This window comes from Gavialis gangeticus, unplaced genomic scaffold, assembly GCF_001723915.1.
Source record: "Gavialis gangeticus isolate Ggan-Ray unplaced genomic scaffold, GavGan_comp1, whole genome shotgun sequence".
Taxonomy (NCBI): Eukaryota; Metazoa; Chordata; order Crocodylia; family Gavialidae; genus Gavialis; species Gavialis gangeticus.
Window position 1 is genome coordinate 206,377,724 of NW_017728992.1, and position 14,284 is coordinate 206,392,007.

General features: G+C 49.9%; 1 protein-coding gene across 2 annotated transcripts in view; it reads left to right on the forward strand.

Annotated features, from left to right (window-relative positions):
• The window catches only part of ADGRB1 (adhesion G protein-coupled receptor B1), a 451,386-nt gene that overhangs the window by 386,425 nt on the left and 50,677 nt on the right, over window positions 1–14,284 (forward strand). Inside the window, exons 23-25 of one of the 2 annotated variants that reach the window (XM_019528237.1) lie at window positions 2,116–2,182; window positions 8,135–8,220; window positions 13,594–13,692. In XM_019528237.1, coding sequence (XP_019383782.1) covers window positions 2,116–2,182; window positions 8,135–8,220; window positions 13,594–13,692 — 252 coding nt within the window. The remainder of the gene's footprint in view (window positions 1–2,115; window positions 2,183–8,134; window positions 8,221–13,593; window positions 13,693–14,284) is intronic. The other variant, XM_019528238.1, reaches the window with a different exon arrangement.

Consider the following 14,284-nt stretch of genomic DNA (forward strand, 5'->3'; position numbering starts at 1 on the left):
AATCCGTGAGGCCTTTGCTTTCAGCAAGACCGTGCTGGATCTGCAATGCAGAGTTTGCATCCAGGTAGCTCCTTCCCCATGCTCTGAGGTGGTTCAGATCTAGGGTTTTGGGGTAGCCTAAGCCAGAGGTAAATGCCACCCTCCCAACATAGAGCTTCTCCCCATATAAGGGGGTTTTGGAGCCCAGATTTGGGTTTTGGACCACTAGAGAGAAACACCAGTCAGCTACAAGGTCTAGAGCTGGTGTCCCGTGCTGCCGTTTAGATACACCCCCCTCCTCTGGATCCATGCGTGGGGAAGTAGGAGATTTCCCAGGCTTGAAGGACTCTCCTGAAGCTAGGAAGATGCCTCCTGGGTGACTTCTCTCTCTGTACAGGGGCACAGCCAGGGCAACACTTCCAGCCCCTTCAGGCCCTGAGAGTTTCAGACAATCCTGGACATATCACAAAGGGGTCCTGGTAACATCTAGAAAGGCTTCTGGCCATCCAACAAGGGTTTCTCAGAGGCACTTGGCTGTCTGACTCTGATGGTTTTGATTTCCAGCTCTCAATTGTTGCTGGATGCTGTTAAACCACTGCCTTGTTCCACCCCAGACATGGCTGCATTTGCATAGTGTGAAGAGGTCACCCCTCTGCTCCGTCTATCAGGCACTCAGGGTGGAAAGGGTTATGGAGACAGTACAGGGGTGCCTGACCCACAAGGGGCTGAGGACCTCCACCCCAGACAACAGCCTCTGTTGGCATTCGGCTGCTGGATCCCACCGCACACACCAACTCCGCTCCTTCCCTCCTCCGTCAGCTGCCGTAGCTGATGGTTCATGCACCTCCGCCCCGTAATACAGCGGTCAGGCCGTCAGGAAGGCTGAAGGATGATGCCTGGCGATGTGTGAATTTCTTTCCAGGAAGTTTGACAGTCTAAGGGGCAGAGGGGCTGGCAGGGAGCTAAAGGGAACGAAAGCCCCTGTCAGTCTCAATCCTCACTGCTGACTGCAGCCTGGGACTGATCTCTGTCAGCTCTTCACTCACAGGCACCCCCTTGCACTGCTATAGTTTAGCAGATCACTTCACACTCTCTCAGCCCCTTACCTCTAATGCACCGCCTTTGCCCAGCATTTAAAGGTAGCCCTAAAAATCAGCCTGAGTAAAAATCGGTCTTTCCCCTGCTCTTCTCTGGCAGGTTTGGAAAAGATCAGTTATTGCAGACCTGAAAGGACTATGCTAACTCGCCCACTCTCAGGGCACCTGCCCCTCCTTATTTCACAGCTGCTAAGAAAATTAGAGATTTCCCACCAGAAAACACTGATTTGATTTCAAACCGAAGCAGAGCTGAAGGTTTGCGAGGGGCTTGGAAGGCCCTGATTCTGCCTCTTTTCTCTTTCTTTTTATTTAAAATCTCTTTTATTCTGTAAAGCCTGCAGGGAAATCATAGCCAAGCAGACAGATCCCAACTGAAAGGTCCCCGGCAGTGTTGCATCATGGGGGGATTCTCAGTGTCGGGGTTTTGTTCTGGTTTGGGACGGAAATGAAGTGTTGTGAAATGGAAACTTCTGCTCCCCCCCAGTATTTGTCACTGCTCGTCAGTACCTATTGCAGATGTCACATATTGCACGTTCGCAGCATGCACATGGAGAGCTAATGCAAAAGCAGCTGTGGCTTCACCCCCTTGCTGACCATGCATGACGTTTGCCGTGCAAACAAGCCCAATGGGAGCACCCGGAGAGCAAGGAGCTGTACGTTGCACAAGTCCTGGACCCAAGCTCCAGGCAGGTTGTACTCTTGCAAGCTGGTGTGGTGAAGGGAACTTCCCTCCTACGACCAAGTCGAGCGAGGACACTGTCTTGGGTCTCTGGAGGAGTTATCTGAGGATGGCCATGAATTGTCTCCTCCAATGCAGCAAAGGGGCCTGATCCCTGTGCGCTAATCCCGGAGAAGGACCACATACAACCCTGGCCTCTCCATAGCACTGCTGCATCCCTGAGGACTTTAGTGCATCTAGCAAACGACAGCAGATAAAGAGAGCAGGCGGGCCATGATTTCCGCCACCGTGCGCTGGCTCTGCTGTGATGCTGGCCATCGGGGAACACGAGTAACTGTTTTACCCTTCCTTGTTTTGCAGCTGCTGGCTGTCATTGGAAGGAGGCCTGCTCTATGCCTTCGTGGGACCGGCAGCTGCAGTTGTTTTGGTATTTGATCTCCCTTGGGAGTGTTATTTTTCACCTCTTCTAGCCATGCCAGGGCTCTCCCTCCTCTTCCCCACCCCTCAATCCTTCCCCACAACCCTGATGGGACAAGGGGGAAGGAGCAGAGGGCAGAAACGTGCTCAGTGGGCTGGCACCAAAAACCTGCACTTGGCTGCCACGGTGGCTGAGTGCTCAGGAGCAGTGTTTGTCTCAGAGTGGTAACGGGTCATTTCTAATCAGGCTCATAGAAAATGAGGGTGGAAGGGACCTCGGGAGGTCACATCTAGTCCAACCCCCTGCTCCAGGCAGGACCAGCCCCAACTACATCATCCCAGACGAGGCTTTATCTACCTGCATCTTAAAAACCTCCAAGGATGGAGATCCCACCACCTCTCTGGCTAACCTGTCTCGGTGCTTCACCACCTTCCTAGTGAGAGAGTTTTTCCTAATATCCAACCTCAACTTCCCTTGCTCAAGCTTGCACCCATTGCTCCTTGTCCTGTCATCTGCCCCCACTGAGATCAGCCCAGCTCCATCCTCTTTGCAGCCCCCCTGCAGGGAGGTAAAGGCTGCTATTCAATTCCCCTCGGTCTTCTCTTTTCCAGACTCAATCATCCCAGTTCCCTCAATAATCCTTGCTCTATAACCCAGCCATATCTAAAGACATGGCCACATTGGGATCAAGCCACCCTATTAACCCAAACTGGATGGACTCGCAAAACTATGGTGGAAAATCCTGACGCTAGCTCCCATCACCAGCCTGTAGCAGACCGTGCCTGCCCTATGCAGTCAGCATGCCACCCTGGACCCCCTCCTATATTTCAAGTTTGCATGGGAGATTTATTTTCCAGAGGATAAATGAAGCTCTTCAAATCAGGGACCAGGCAAGGCTGAAGGGCTCGTGCGTGACTCAGTAGGCAAATCCTCTTTGTCTTCAGGCTCAATCTAGACAGCATCACTCGTCCAGCCAAATATGAGGTTGGAGTTGGAGGAGGTGGGGAAGACCCAGCTGGAGAGCATCCCATCAAAAAGGGTTGGACCTAGGTGCCCTGCTTATAAAGGCAGACACGGTTCTTTGGGTAAATCAGTTATCTTTTATTAGACCAGCTTATAAAGAGGCACATTTCATGGTTATTTGCCCATACTGGATGCCGCGTCAAGCTAAGGGGCCGCAGGTTGGAAAGCACCACGTTCCCTGGACAGTCTCAAAGGGGATAGGGTGCAAGCACTCATCCCATCTTCCCGAATCAAGCTTTTGGTGCATTCACTGCCTTCACCCTACAATGACAGGAGCACGAGGAAATAATGCGACAAAGTGCCGGCGATGCAAAATGTCACGCTGAGACCAGCCGGGGCCCTGTGGTGACAGGTCCTGCTCTGCAAACACCTCGATCCAAGAGCACGCTCCTTCGTGTGAGCAGCACGGTGTGGACTGCAAGCAGAAGGGAGTGTTATGCCAACATACACGCTAGCCACGTTGTCCTTCCTCCGTGCTCTCAGGCTTGGTTGGGTTTGAGTCAGTCATTTTGCAAGGCAGGACCGGTGTTATTAGAGGGAAAATGATTGCCGGAGCCAGAAAGAACCAGTAATAGCATTGCCCGGTTTGCGTGCCAGTCTGCTGCCCTTGGTGAATATTTGTCAATAGTAGAGAACTGTGGCTTGAAGGTCGGAGGATGCTACCCAGCTAATAGGGTCGTAATAGGCAGCTGTGGTTGGTAGGAAGTGACCTCTGGGAGTGTCCAGGGAAAATGGAGCTATTTACAGTCCTTGGGCCAGTCTGCTTTTGTGCGAGAGCGAGTGAAATGCAAAGGAGGAAGAGAGCTTAACTCTGCAGCTTTCCTCCAAGAAGGTTTCCATTCCCCCGCTACACAGAAGCAGAATCCCTTTTTCCTGGGATGGCCTCTACCCTCCGCCATCTCCAGTCCTACCCCATCCAAAAAGGGAACATCCTTTTTTATTTTTTTTAAATAGTGTTATTCAATAGCAGAGTAGCAGGAATTTGAAAGAGCGAGGACTGTAAATCCAGCCTCCTCCTGGTCCCTACCTATGGAGCGATGCTCTTGTCGGGGCTAGCCGGCCCCATGCGATTCAGCGTGGGAGTCCGGCTTCTCCCACCAACACCAGGGGTTTGCTTTTCCAAGACTCGCCGTATTTGTCTTCTAGTTTCTGAGCCCTGCAGTTCACATTTTTTTTTTTTTAGCTTTTCTCTGAACCTCCCTCTTTGTGCTAGTGAAGGCTGAAATGCTCATGGGACCCCTAAAATGCAGATGTAGGAAAAGGCTCTTTGAGTAGATGTGATATCTTTTCTTAGAACAACTGAATAGTTGGAATAAAGTTTCGGGTGCAATCACCCTTCTCCAACATGGCCACAACCAAAAAGCCAGCAGATTTAGGACACACATTCAGTACCACGAGCATCACAAGTTATCCCCTGGCTGGACACATCTTGCATGATGTCATGCTTCCTTCCCCCTCTTTTTTTCTCATGTTCAGCATCCTGCAGGCTGTTTGCTTCTCTCCTCCTTAGCATTTCTATTAGGGTCATACCAGGGGATCCCAAGGTCCTGGCATACTAGGAATTACACAGTACTATGCAATCTGTGCCCTGAAGAGCTTGTTTTCAGATGCAGGCCAAGAAATGGTGGCAGCATCCCTGTCTCCATCAATGGGGAATGAAGACACAGCGGTATTAAGTACCCTGACCAAGAGCACCGCAGAAGTCAGTGTCAGAGATTGAACCCGCGTCTCCTGAGTCTCAGCCCAAAACGCCACACTCCCTCCCTGTCAGTCTCTGGTTGGACTTTGTATGTGGCCTTGGAAATGGCTGTTATTCCTAAAACCATCTTCCCACCTCAAGCATGACGTACATCTCTCATTTGACCTCAGAGGATCCTCAAACTCCATCCCCCCACCTTACAAAGATGCATCCGTCTGGTGAGGCTGCTCAGCTCCATCCACCTGATTTCAGGTGAAGATGACTGATGATATTTCTTGGCACTCAGGGCAGGTTTGTGGCAGCAGGTTTCTATGCGTGTTAGAAAAGGAGCAGCCAAGGACCCCTTAGGAGCATGATACATTCAGCTCTTTGCTTGTCTGAAATATCCTCTATTTAATGAAACAATTACTGGCTACACTCAGGCACATGCATATTTTCCAAGAGGAATGATTAGAAATGATTTCCCAGGAGATCATTGGCCTCTGGTTGCTACTATTTCCACTGGCATCCAGGGGCATTTCCTTGCTGTGCTGCTGAGCATATGAAGTACCTGCAAGAATACAGCGTGGACCGCACCAGATGTGTCCATAAATGCACTAGGCCATTAGTGCCTATTAACATCTGAGGTCCACGCAGTAAGACCCACCTGTTAAATATTTCTGGTGCATTTGAAGTAGCTCCCTTCTGGCTTCACGTACAAGCAATGATCAGGAAGACCCGTCCAGGGAATGCAAGCGTAGTCTTTCTCGGCACGCAGCCGGCAATCAAACTCCTGCAGACCTCTCTGGCTCTCCTCCTCAGGCTGTTTCTCGAATCAGTAATTTCTTGTGGTTTAGGATATTATTAACCACTTTGGGATGCTACTCAGGCACTTAGCTGCTGATCTAAAAAAATAAGTAGCCTGATAGAAGAAGAGGTCAGACTCTGCAGCTTCTAGACCAGTGCTGGTTTAGCTTTACCAGGCTCAGGCTTCTCTCATTATTCAGATCAGGTGGAAACATGGCCAAAAAAAAATATATATATATATATATATATATATATATACATATATATATATATCTCTACCCCAAATGCTGTTTTCTTAGCAAAATTTGATCGTAGAGCTCCATTGTGTTCGAGTGTCTCAGGGGACTTCACACTCATACCAGCACTGAGATTTCCCCGGCCTTTCAGTCGTTTCCAAGGTTGGGACAATATAAATCTGATTCTCTGCTTCCTGGGACTTGGTGTGGGCATTTACAGCTGTGTCATGTAAATCCTCACCTGGTGCCGTGTGTTAGGTTTGGGGCCCACACTTGATGGAGGATGTAGGCAGGTTGGAAAGAGTCCAGTGCAGGGCAGCAGAAATGATCAGGAGCCTGAGAAATAAGACTAGCGAGGAAAGGTTGAAAAGACCTGGAAGGATGGAGTCTAGAGAAGAGGACAATGAGGGGAGATTTGCTAATGAACTTGAAAAGTGTTTATAGAAAGCAAAGAGCTGGACTTTTTTCTGTGGCCACAGAGTGCAGGATAGAAATAATGGGTTTTTTTAATTGCAGAAGGGGAACTTTAGGTTGGATTGCAGTGTGGTTAAGACATGGAAACAGGTTACCCAGAGAGGCTGTAGATTTTTCCTCCCTTGGAAATTTGCAAGAGCAGGTTAGACAGCCCCGTGCCTGGGATGGTTTAGACAGACGCGATCCTCCCTTGAGCGGGGTTGGACGAGGCGATCTCCCCTTCCTGCCCTGCTTTGCAGCAGCACTTGGCCTTCAGCTTTGCACGGAAGTAAAGGATAGCACAAAATCCAGGAAATTAGGTCCCCTCTTCATCTCTTTGCATGAGACCCCTTAAGGACTTCCTCTCAAGCTGTAAGCTGTAGCACCCTAGCATGATGCACTCATGGCTGCTTGTGAATAACTGTCTAACTTTCCCCTGGAAACCCCTCAAATATCCACTGCAACGGGTGTGGAAATAACCCAGAGCTGGGCCTGGGTCTGAGCATGACCAACGCCTGTTGGCTTCAGCAGAGGCTGTGGATTTGCAATCCCTGTCAGGGGTACAAGATACCCCTGCTCCATTCACTTGGGAGCATCCCAGTGCCTGGAGCGCCTCCGGTAAGCTCGATATTACTCCTTCAGAGGCCAGTCCGCCAGGTGCAGAGAGCTTTTGAGTCTCAGAAAGCCTTACCGAGAGAGGCTGAGACCAGGGAGCATGCGTCGCCCCCCATCCCTTGCAATGCTGCGCCTCCGGACTCTGCCAGGCCAAGTCCTTTAGTCTCCCACTCCTTGTCAGTGCCCTCCTAAACACCCTTTGCACCTCTCCTCTGGATTTGGCCCTAACACATCACAAGCCCCCGGCTGGGTTTCACAAGATAGGCTTATGCTGAGTTGTGCAGGAGTGTTACGATGCTGGGAGCTTATTTGGGAGCGTGTCACTTTTTTCCACCATGGGCTCTGCGTCCCCTCCCGTCCCCTTTCTACCTGGGCTGGTGACCCGCTGCCAGGGGCACGTCCGCTTCTCCTGTAGGGGCAGCCGCAGTGGGGAGTCGAGCTGTGCAAACCTGTTTTGGGACTTCATGCCTCTGGGCCAGATTCGAATAAAACCTGTGCTTTCCCCGTGAACACTTAAAGCCTGATCCTAGTCATATCCTGCCATATTAAATCAGGCTTTTTTTAAGTGGTTCAAAGGGCTCTGTGGGAACAGACAACCCTGCATGCACCCCTGGTGTATGCCTACCTACAGACGTAGCCAGTGTTGATCTGTCCTGATGCCCCAAGGCCTCATGGGCATTGCAAAGGAAAACCACACAGCATCCCATAGCCTTGTCTTGCTACTTCTGCAGCTGATCCTTTCACCAGTGCTGGAAAGTATTTGAAAACCAGCCTGCATCCCCTCACCCCGCATCATCTTTGCCTATTGGCATTCCCCAGAACTGCCTCAAGAAACTGTTTCTGTGCCCGCTGTCTGCTTTTCTAGACACCAAGCATTCATCATGCAAAACACATCAGGCTTCAAACGCTCCTCCAGCACTCTCACCCTGAATCCCGATGACAGCTCAGATCCCTTGCAGACCTCACTACATTTAAACTCCCGGGGCCCCTGAATCAATTTGGGGGTGGTGGGATGGGGAGAGGCGCTGCTGGAAGGGGACGTCCCTGCTGGAAGACGCTCACGTCCCAAAACGACGTGACATTTTGGTGGGGTGCCACCTGATTTGATCCACGTAAACACAAACCTGTCTGTTGTTTCTCTTCCAACAGGTGAACATGGTTATTGGCATTCTGGTTTTTAACAAACTTGTATCCAAAGATGGGATAACAGATAAGAAACTGAAGGAACGGGCAGGGTATGCCTTATCAATACATCTACGCAAAGAATGAAACTAAAAGTCGTGATCAATAACCAGGCAGGGACTGGAGAGGAGACCGGTTGGGCAAGGAAGTTGTGTTGTCCTCTGCTGCGTGAGCAAAACCCACGGGAAGCAGCACTGCAGGCTCATGCACGGGAGTCAGGAGTCCAGCTCTTTGCTAAGACAGCTTCAGCCCAGGCTGATATGTCCCAGCAAACCCCTTTCTTAATGCTAATATTCAGTGACAACAGGTGGATCGGAGAGGTGGTTTGGCATAGGGTAGAGCTGAGCACAAGATAGGGAGATGCATGTAGGGACGGGGTCTTGTATAAAGACTAAAAGGAGCATCCTGGAGGGGAAGTGCTGCTGAAAGGAGTGGGGCTCGAGGGCAGTTGGGCATTGTAGAAATAGTTTTGTTTGGCCTTGCGAGTGCACACGTGTGTACAGGGGAGCGGGCAGATGGCTGGCAGGAGTTACTGATGGACAGAGCCTGCACCTTTCTGGGTTATTCACTCTGTAGTCCCCTATTGCCTGGTGAGCCTGGGCTAGCTGGACCTGTGGTCTGGCCCAGTATGGCATTTCTCACCTTCTTATGAGGTCTGGATTTGCTTTAACCGGCAGCCTGATTTCCTCTGCGATACAAAACACAGAGCAGATTGCACAGCCCCTTCTCACCCGATCCTACACAGTGATCACAAGGGCGAAAGCTGGACATTGCACGATGCAAAGCGACGGCTTTGTGAACCAACCCCTGGTTCGGCTGGATCGCGGGTGTGCAAGGTGAAATCAGGATCAGATCTGCAGCCAGGAGGGCCTAATTCAGTCACCAAGGTACCTCTGATCCTGCTCCTACTGTCACATCCAGGCAGTCTGTCCCCTTCCCTTCCAGGAAGAAAGAGCCCAGGCTGTAAATTGAAAGGCAGTGATAGTGTCACAACAGCTTGATATAGGGTGGACAAGAGCTTTGGTGCTAAATATTATGCATTCAAACTGCTTCTTTGAAGGGGAAGGTGGATTTACAGTGGCTGGATGGAAAAGGAACAGGATATATTGTATTTCTAGCTGCGGGAAGTCAGCTCGGTGCTGTGCTATTCGCTCCATTTTAGAGATGGGCAAAACAAGAGTCCACCAGGGATGTGACTTTGCTGGGATCCACTGTGGTTTTGTGGATTAGACTCGATGGTAAGTGTCAAGAGCTTTTAATCCCAGCGCTTCTAGGGCTCGGGGATGCCCAACCCTGCGAGAAACTAGAGGTCAGAAAGTGATGGATGTGAAAGGGTGCTGCTGCTGCATGGCCTCTGATGTTGGGTTGAGGCTCTGCAGGCCTCAAAGTGGCAGTTCTTTGCAGATGAAGATCCCTGGAAACAGGAAAGCAGATAGTGGGTGGTGTGAGCAAAAGGGCATTTCCCTGGAGTTGGCTGTAGGCTACATGACAGTGGCCATAGAGGCATATTGCAAAGATTTCCTTTTCACAGCATGGGCATGGATAGGCTCTTCCTTGCTCCTTAGGATGTCTTGCCATGTGGGTGGCACGGCTGTGGTAAAGAAAGTAGGGTCAGGGTCAACTTCTGCGCCCGTGTCCTCTGCAGAGTAATTCCCCTGGAGAGGATCGGTGAGGGGATTACTCTTGGTTGATATTGGGGTAGAATTTGTCTTCTCATCCTCTGCAGGACATGAGGTGATGCTGTTAAAAAGAAATGGCTTTTTTCAAGCGGAGGTAACTAGGCAGCCACCTTGGGTGGCTTAAACCCAGTACATCCCTATCTTTGCAGGACTCAATGATCCTCGAGGTCCCTTCCGGCCCCGTCATTCTGGGGTTGTGAGTGGAGCTGGTCATTAGTGAAGCCTCACCTCCCTGGAAACAGGACTTAGACAATGGTCCTCCCACTTTGACATTGGCAGAAGCTTTGACTTTGATCAGGGATAGTGCTGAGAAGAGAGGCTTGAGCACAGACAAGGGGGCATCCAGTGACCCCCGTGTCCTGGAAGCGAATTCCTTGAGGCCGGGACTCACTGCCGTTCTCCCAAGATACTTTTATTTTGAGCAATGCTGATTTGCAAATGCAGGGCATAAATCAGTCATTGTTTTGGCCTCAGTGGATTTGCACAGCTGTGGAAAACCACTGGGAGCCACAGAAAAACCAGGCTGAGATGATCAGGAAAGACTGCCAGGCCACCTTCCCATCTTGCTGCTCAAAAGGAGGAATACATGCTGGAGTGACTTTCCGTTGCATGGCCACACGCTGCTGCTGACAAGAAAGCATATTTTATCCTGGGTGAACACCAGATGCCTTTACAAAGAGAGAACTAAAGAAAATACTTTAACCGTGGACCGAGTCTGAAGCAACGTAATTAGGCTTGAAAGTGCGTATTGCAAAAAAAAAAAAAGAAAAAAAAAAAGAAGCTATTGATTGTATTAGCAGAGCAGGGACTTATTGCCTCTCTTTCTGAGCTAAAACACAAGAAAGGTCTTTATTTAAAAGATGGCAGCTGGTTATTGATCACTGTGAATGTTATACTTTGAAAACAAAACCTACAAAGCAAAAAAAAAAAGACCCTGTTTGTTTTTCCTGATGTTCTTTGTTTTTTTCTTTCTCGTCTCCCTCTCTCGTTTCTGTGTGTGTGTGCAGTAATGTTCGACAGTCTCTGTGTTTAATGATTTTTCCAATGTTGTTCCCCGTTTGAAATGTGCCCACTGAGAATGCTGAAATGCCTTGGAGAGCCACGGAGCATCGCCCGGCTGTTTCTGGGTTGGGATCGGGAGCCGTGTTGGAAGGTAGTTTTGGCCACCTCATATCTGACAATCCAGATAAAGAACTGAACTGGAGAGATTTGGATTGAGGGACAAGACAGGAGCTGCTTTAATGGGTGTATCCTGTTTCTGCTTTCATGGAGGCAAGAAGTATGGCTTGTTGTAGGGGGCATGCTACACAACACGAAGATAACTCAACAAATGGCCTAACTCTGTCCAGTTGTCACGGTCAAGTCAGCATGAGCTATGTAAAATGGCATCTGAGATGCAGCAGGTTTATCCTTGTGCTCAGGCTGGGAAATAATGGTGATTACTCGGTCATGCCTGTCAACAAATCGTGGCTTTGCAATAGTAACCACCTTACACACGTAACAGAAGACCGAGCACGTAGCTCCGCGAAGAATCAACACACACCGCTGGCCTGAACACAACACCTCGACGCACCGTACACAAGCGCTCGGGGAAGCGATGCTATTACCCCCGCTCCGCATCGCAAACCAGTTCCCCTTGGCCAACTTGACTCTTGGCGTGGTCAGCGGTGGCCGGCATCCAGCGCTCCGGTTTTATTGCCACGGCTGCTGCCCAAAGGAACAGTTAATGCCGTGTGCACAAGCCTTTGCTGAATGTCTCGTGCAGGTATTAATTCCAGAAGTGCTCGTCTGCCCGCTCAGTCAGGGAAGAGGAATGAAACCACCTGACTTGTTTGCCCAGGCTCAACACGTCTTGAATTGTGAATATCTGCAGGGAGTGCCCAGAGGAGACAAAGAGTGGAAAAAAGCCTTGAGTTCATTCAAACTGGGACGGCTCCTGATGCCTTTGCACCAAGGCATGCCTCACCTCAGCAGTCAGGGAGGCTACTTATCGCATAAGGTGCTATTCAGTAATGCTATCACAATCCGGTTCCCAGAGAGTACCTTGCCATGTAGGACTTGGCCCCTCCAGCCCAGGGAGCACCTGCCCAGTTTTTCCCAATTATTGAGTTGCACCCCCAGGATCTCCAGGGCATGTCTGTGTAAGCAGAGGAAGTTGGGGGTGGGCAGCATCCGTGGGTGAGACGACAGCTGACACATGTTTTCTCCCGATAAGACAGATGAGCTGGGCCAGGACATATCCTACATCTGTGTTCAGCCAGCGTGATCCGTGGTCATTGATGACACCCTCCTTAATTTGGTTTCCTATTGACCTCCTCGTTAAGACTGGCTTCTATATGCTTTACAGTTTCAATGTGGGATGAACACAGCGGACCTCTGCAAGAGAGGCTGGGAGAAGAAATCACCTCTGCAAGGTACACCTGGGGCCAAATTCATCCCTGGTGTAACTACATCCATCCCAATTTTTTTTATCCCAGCAATGAATTTGGACCACGGTCTCTGAGAGAAGCGTATTTATGTGTTCACACAGGAGCTAATTTTCTCCCTCTTTCAAGGCTGCTGTGAGTTGCTGTGGGAGACTTGAGCAACCAGCCTTTATTTCTTATAGAAGTAATGGCTTGTGTTACCCTACCTGATTTAAAGACCATTCAATAGACACTTAAAGCAAGCCTATGTCACCCTTAGGTGCACTGTAAATGCTGTGCTGGTTTTCACAGCGATGTACTTTGTTGTATTGGAGTCATAAAAGTTAGGGAAAGACCTGCCATCTAGTCCTTCTCCCAGGCAAGGTAGGGTTGTAAACACTGCACTTGGTATCTTCTGAGACTCGCCAACCATGCCGACTGGGAGTAGCAGCCGTGCCCTTCTAGCCAGTGGCATTGACATCTTCTCTGGAGTTAGGTGACTTTACTGGCTACATGATATTCAGTTGTTATGCCTCCACTGTGCCCTCGAAGGCCTATCTTCCAGGGTAGGGCCATCATGAAAGCAGAGGGATCACTCTTCATGAACAAATCCCAAAGTTGATCTCTAAAAGAGGATTTCCACCACTTGGGTGCCAGGAAGCCTCTCTGGTGTGTTTCCTAGCCCTGAATCAGCCAACCATTTGAACACAGACTTAACTTTCAGCATCCTACCTGTGGTCCAGAGGGAACCAAATCAACATGGACAGGCGTTTAAATTTAAAACCGCATCGCTGCTTTGCTGAGTTGTGTGCTAGGCCACTAACAATTTTGTTTGACCTTGCTACAAGGCCATTTGACCTTGGAGACAATGTGCCAGCATCATCAGATGCAATAGTGCAACCTAACCTACCAGCCCTACTTCTTGGCTTCCAGCTACCCTGCCCTTGAGCTTGTCCCAGAAGCAAAATCAATCCAAAACGACTGGGGAGAGGAAGAACGATGTTTCCAATCACATAAAATACCCAAGAAGGCCAAGGCCTCCAAGCAGCATCAGGAGTAAGGGGTCCTCTCCCACAGAGGCATCACAGTCGCAGTACCTTTTCCAACACGGCTCCACCCGCGCCAATGGCACCAGCGCAGCTCTTGACCACCCTGATTTTGGCTTCCTGCATCTGGAATGACACAGCCGAGAGTTTTAATTTCCTTCCCGTCCCCGTCTTTGCTTTCCCTCCTCACACTGGGTGTGGCTGGCTGGTCCCGTTTCCCTTTGCCTTTCCTTTCTTGGTTTGTGTTCACGAGCAAAGTGTTTTGTTTTGTTTCAGTCTTTTGATTTTAATTGCAGTCAGATGGCAGTGCCTCTTTACGGCATGACGCTCAAATGTTCCAAGTGTGGAGTAGTTTCTTCCGCTGAAGTTTCGGCCACAGCCACCAGTAACGCCATGTTAGTTCCTCTAATTTCAACTTCTTTTCTTTCTTTCTTTCTGGCCTTCTTTTTTGATTTCCCTCTTTCATTTTTCCACCCCCCCATCCCATTTGTTTTCTCTCTCCATGCTCCCACCCGCCTTCCTGCCTCTTCCTCCCCGCCATCCCTCTGAGCCCTGAGAAGTTAGCTGTGCAGGGTTCCTGAGACAGCCCTAAAAGGGACAGACCCTGCAAGGGGCTGAGCACTCCCGCAAAACAGTTCAGAGCATGCTTAAAGTTAAACACGTGAGTAGCCCCCAGCAAAGTCAATGGGACGACTCACGTACTGGAAGTCGAGCATGTGTCTAAGGCCCGGATTGAGCTTAGCACTTGAATATCGATGCTTGATAGCAATGTACCTATTAGCTTTAATGGTCCGGGATTTAGGCCTTGCAACCCATTCTAGCACTTAAGTCTCATTGGTTGCAATGGCCATGTCTACATGAGATGCTGATTGCACAGCTGTGCGGTCATTTAGTACTTGCATACCCAAGTATTAAGTGGCTGTGCAGTAACTGGTGTCACTGTACAGTAGCATTCCCGCACGGTTTCCGAGGGACGCTAATTGCGCA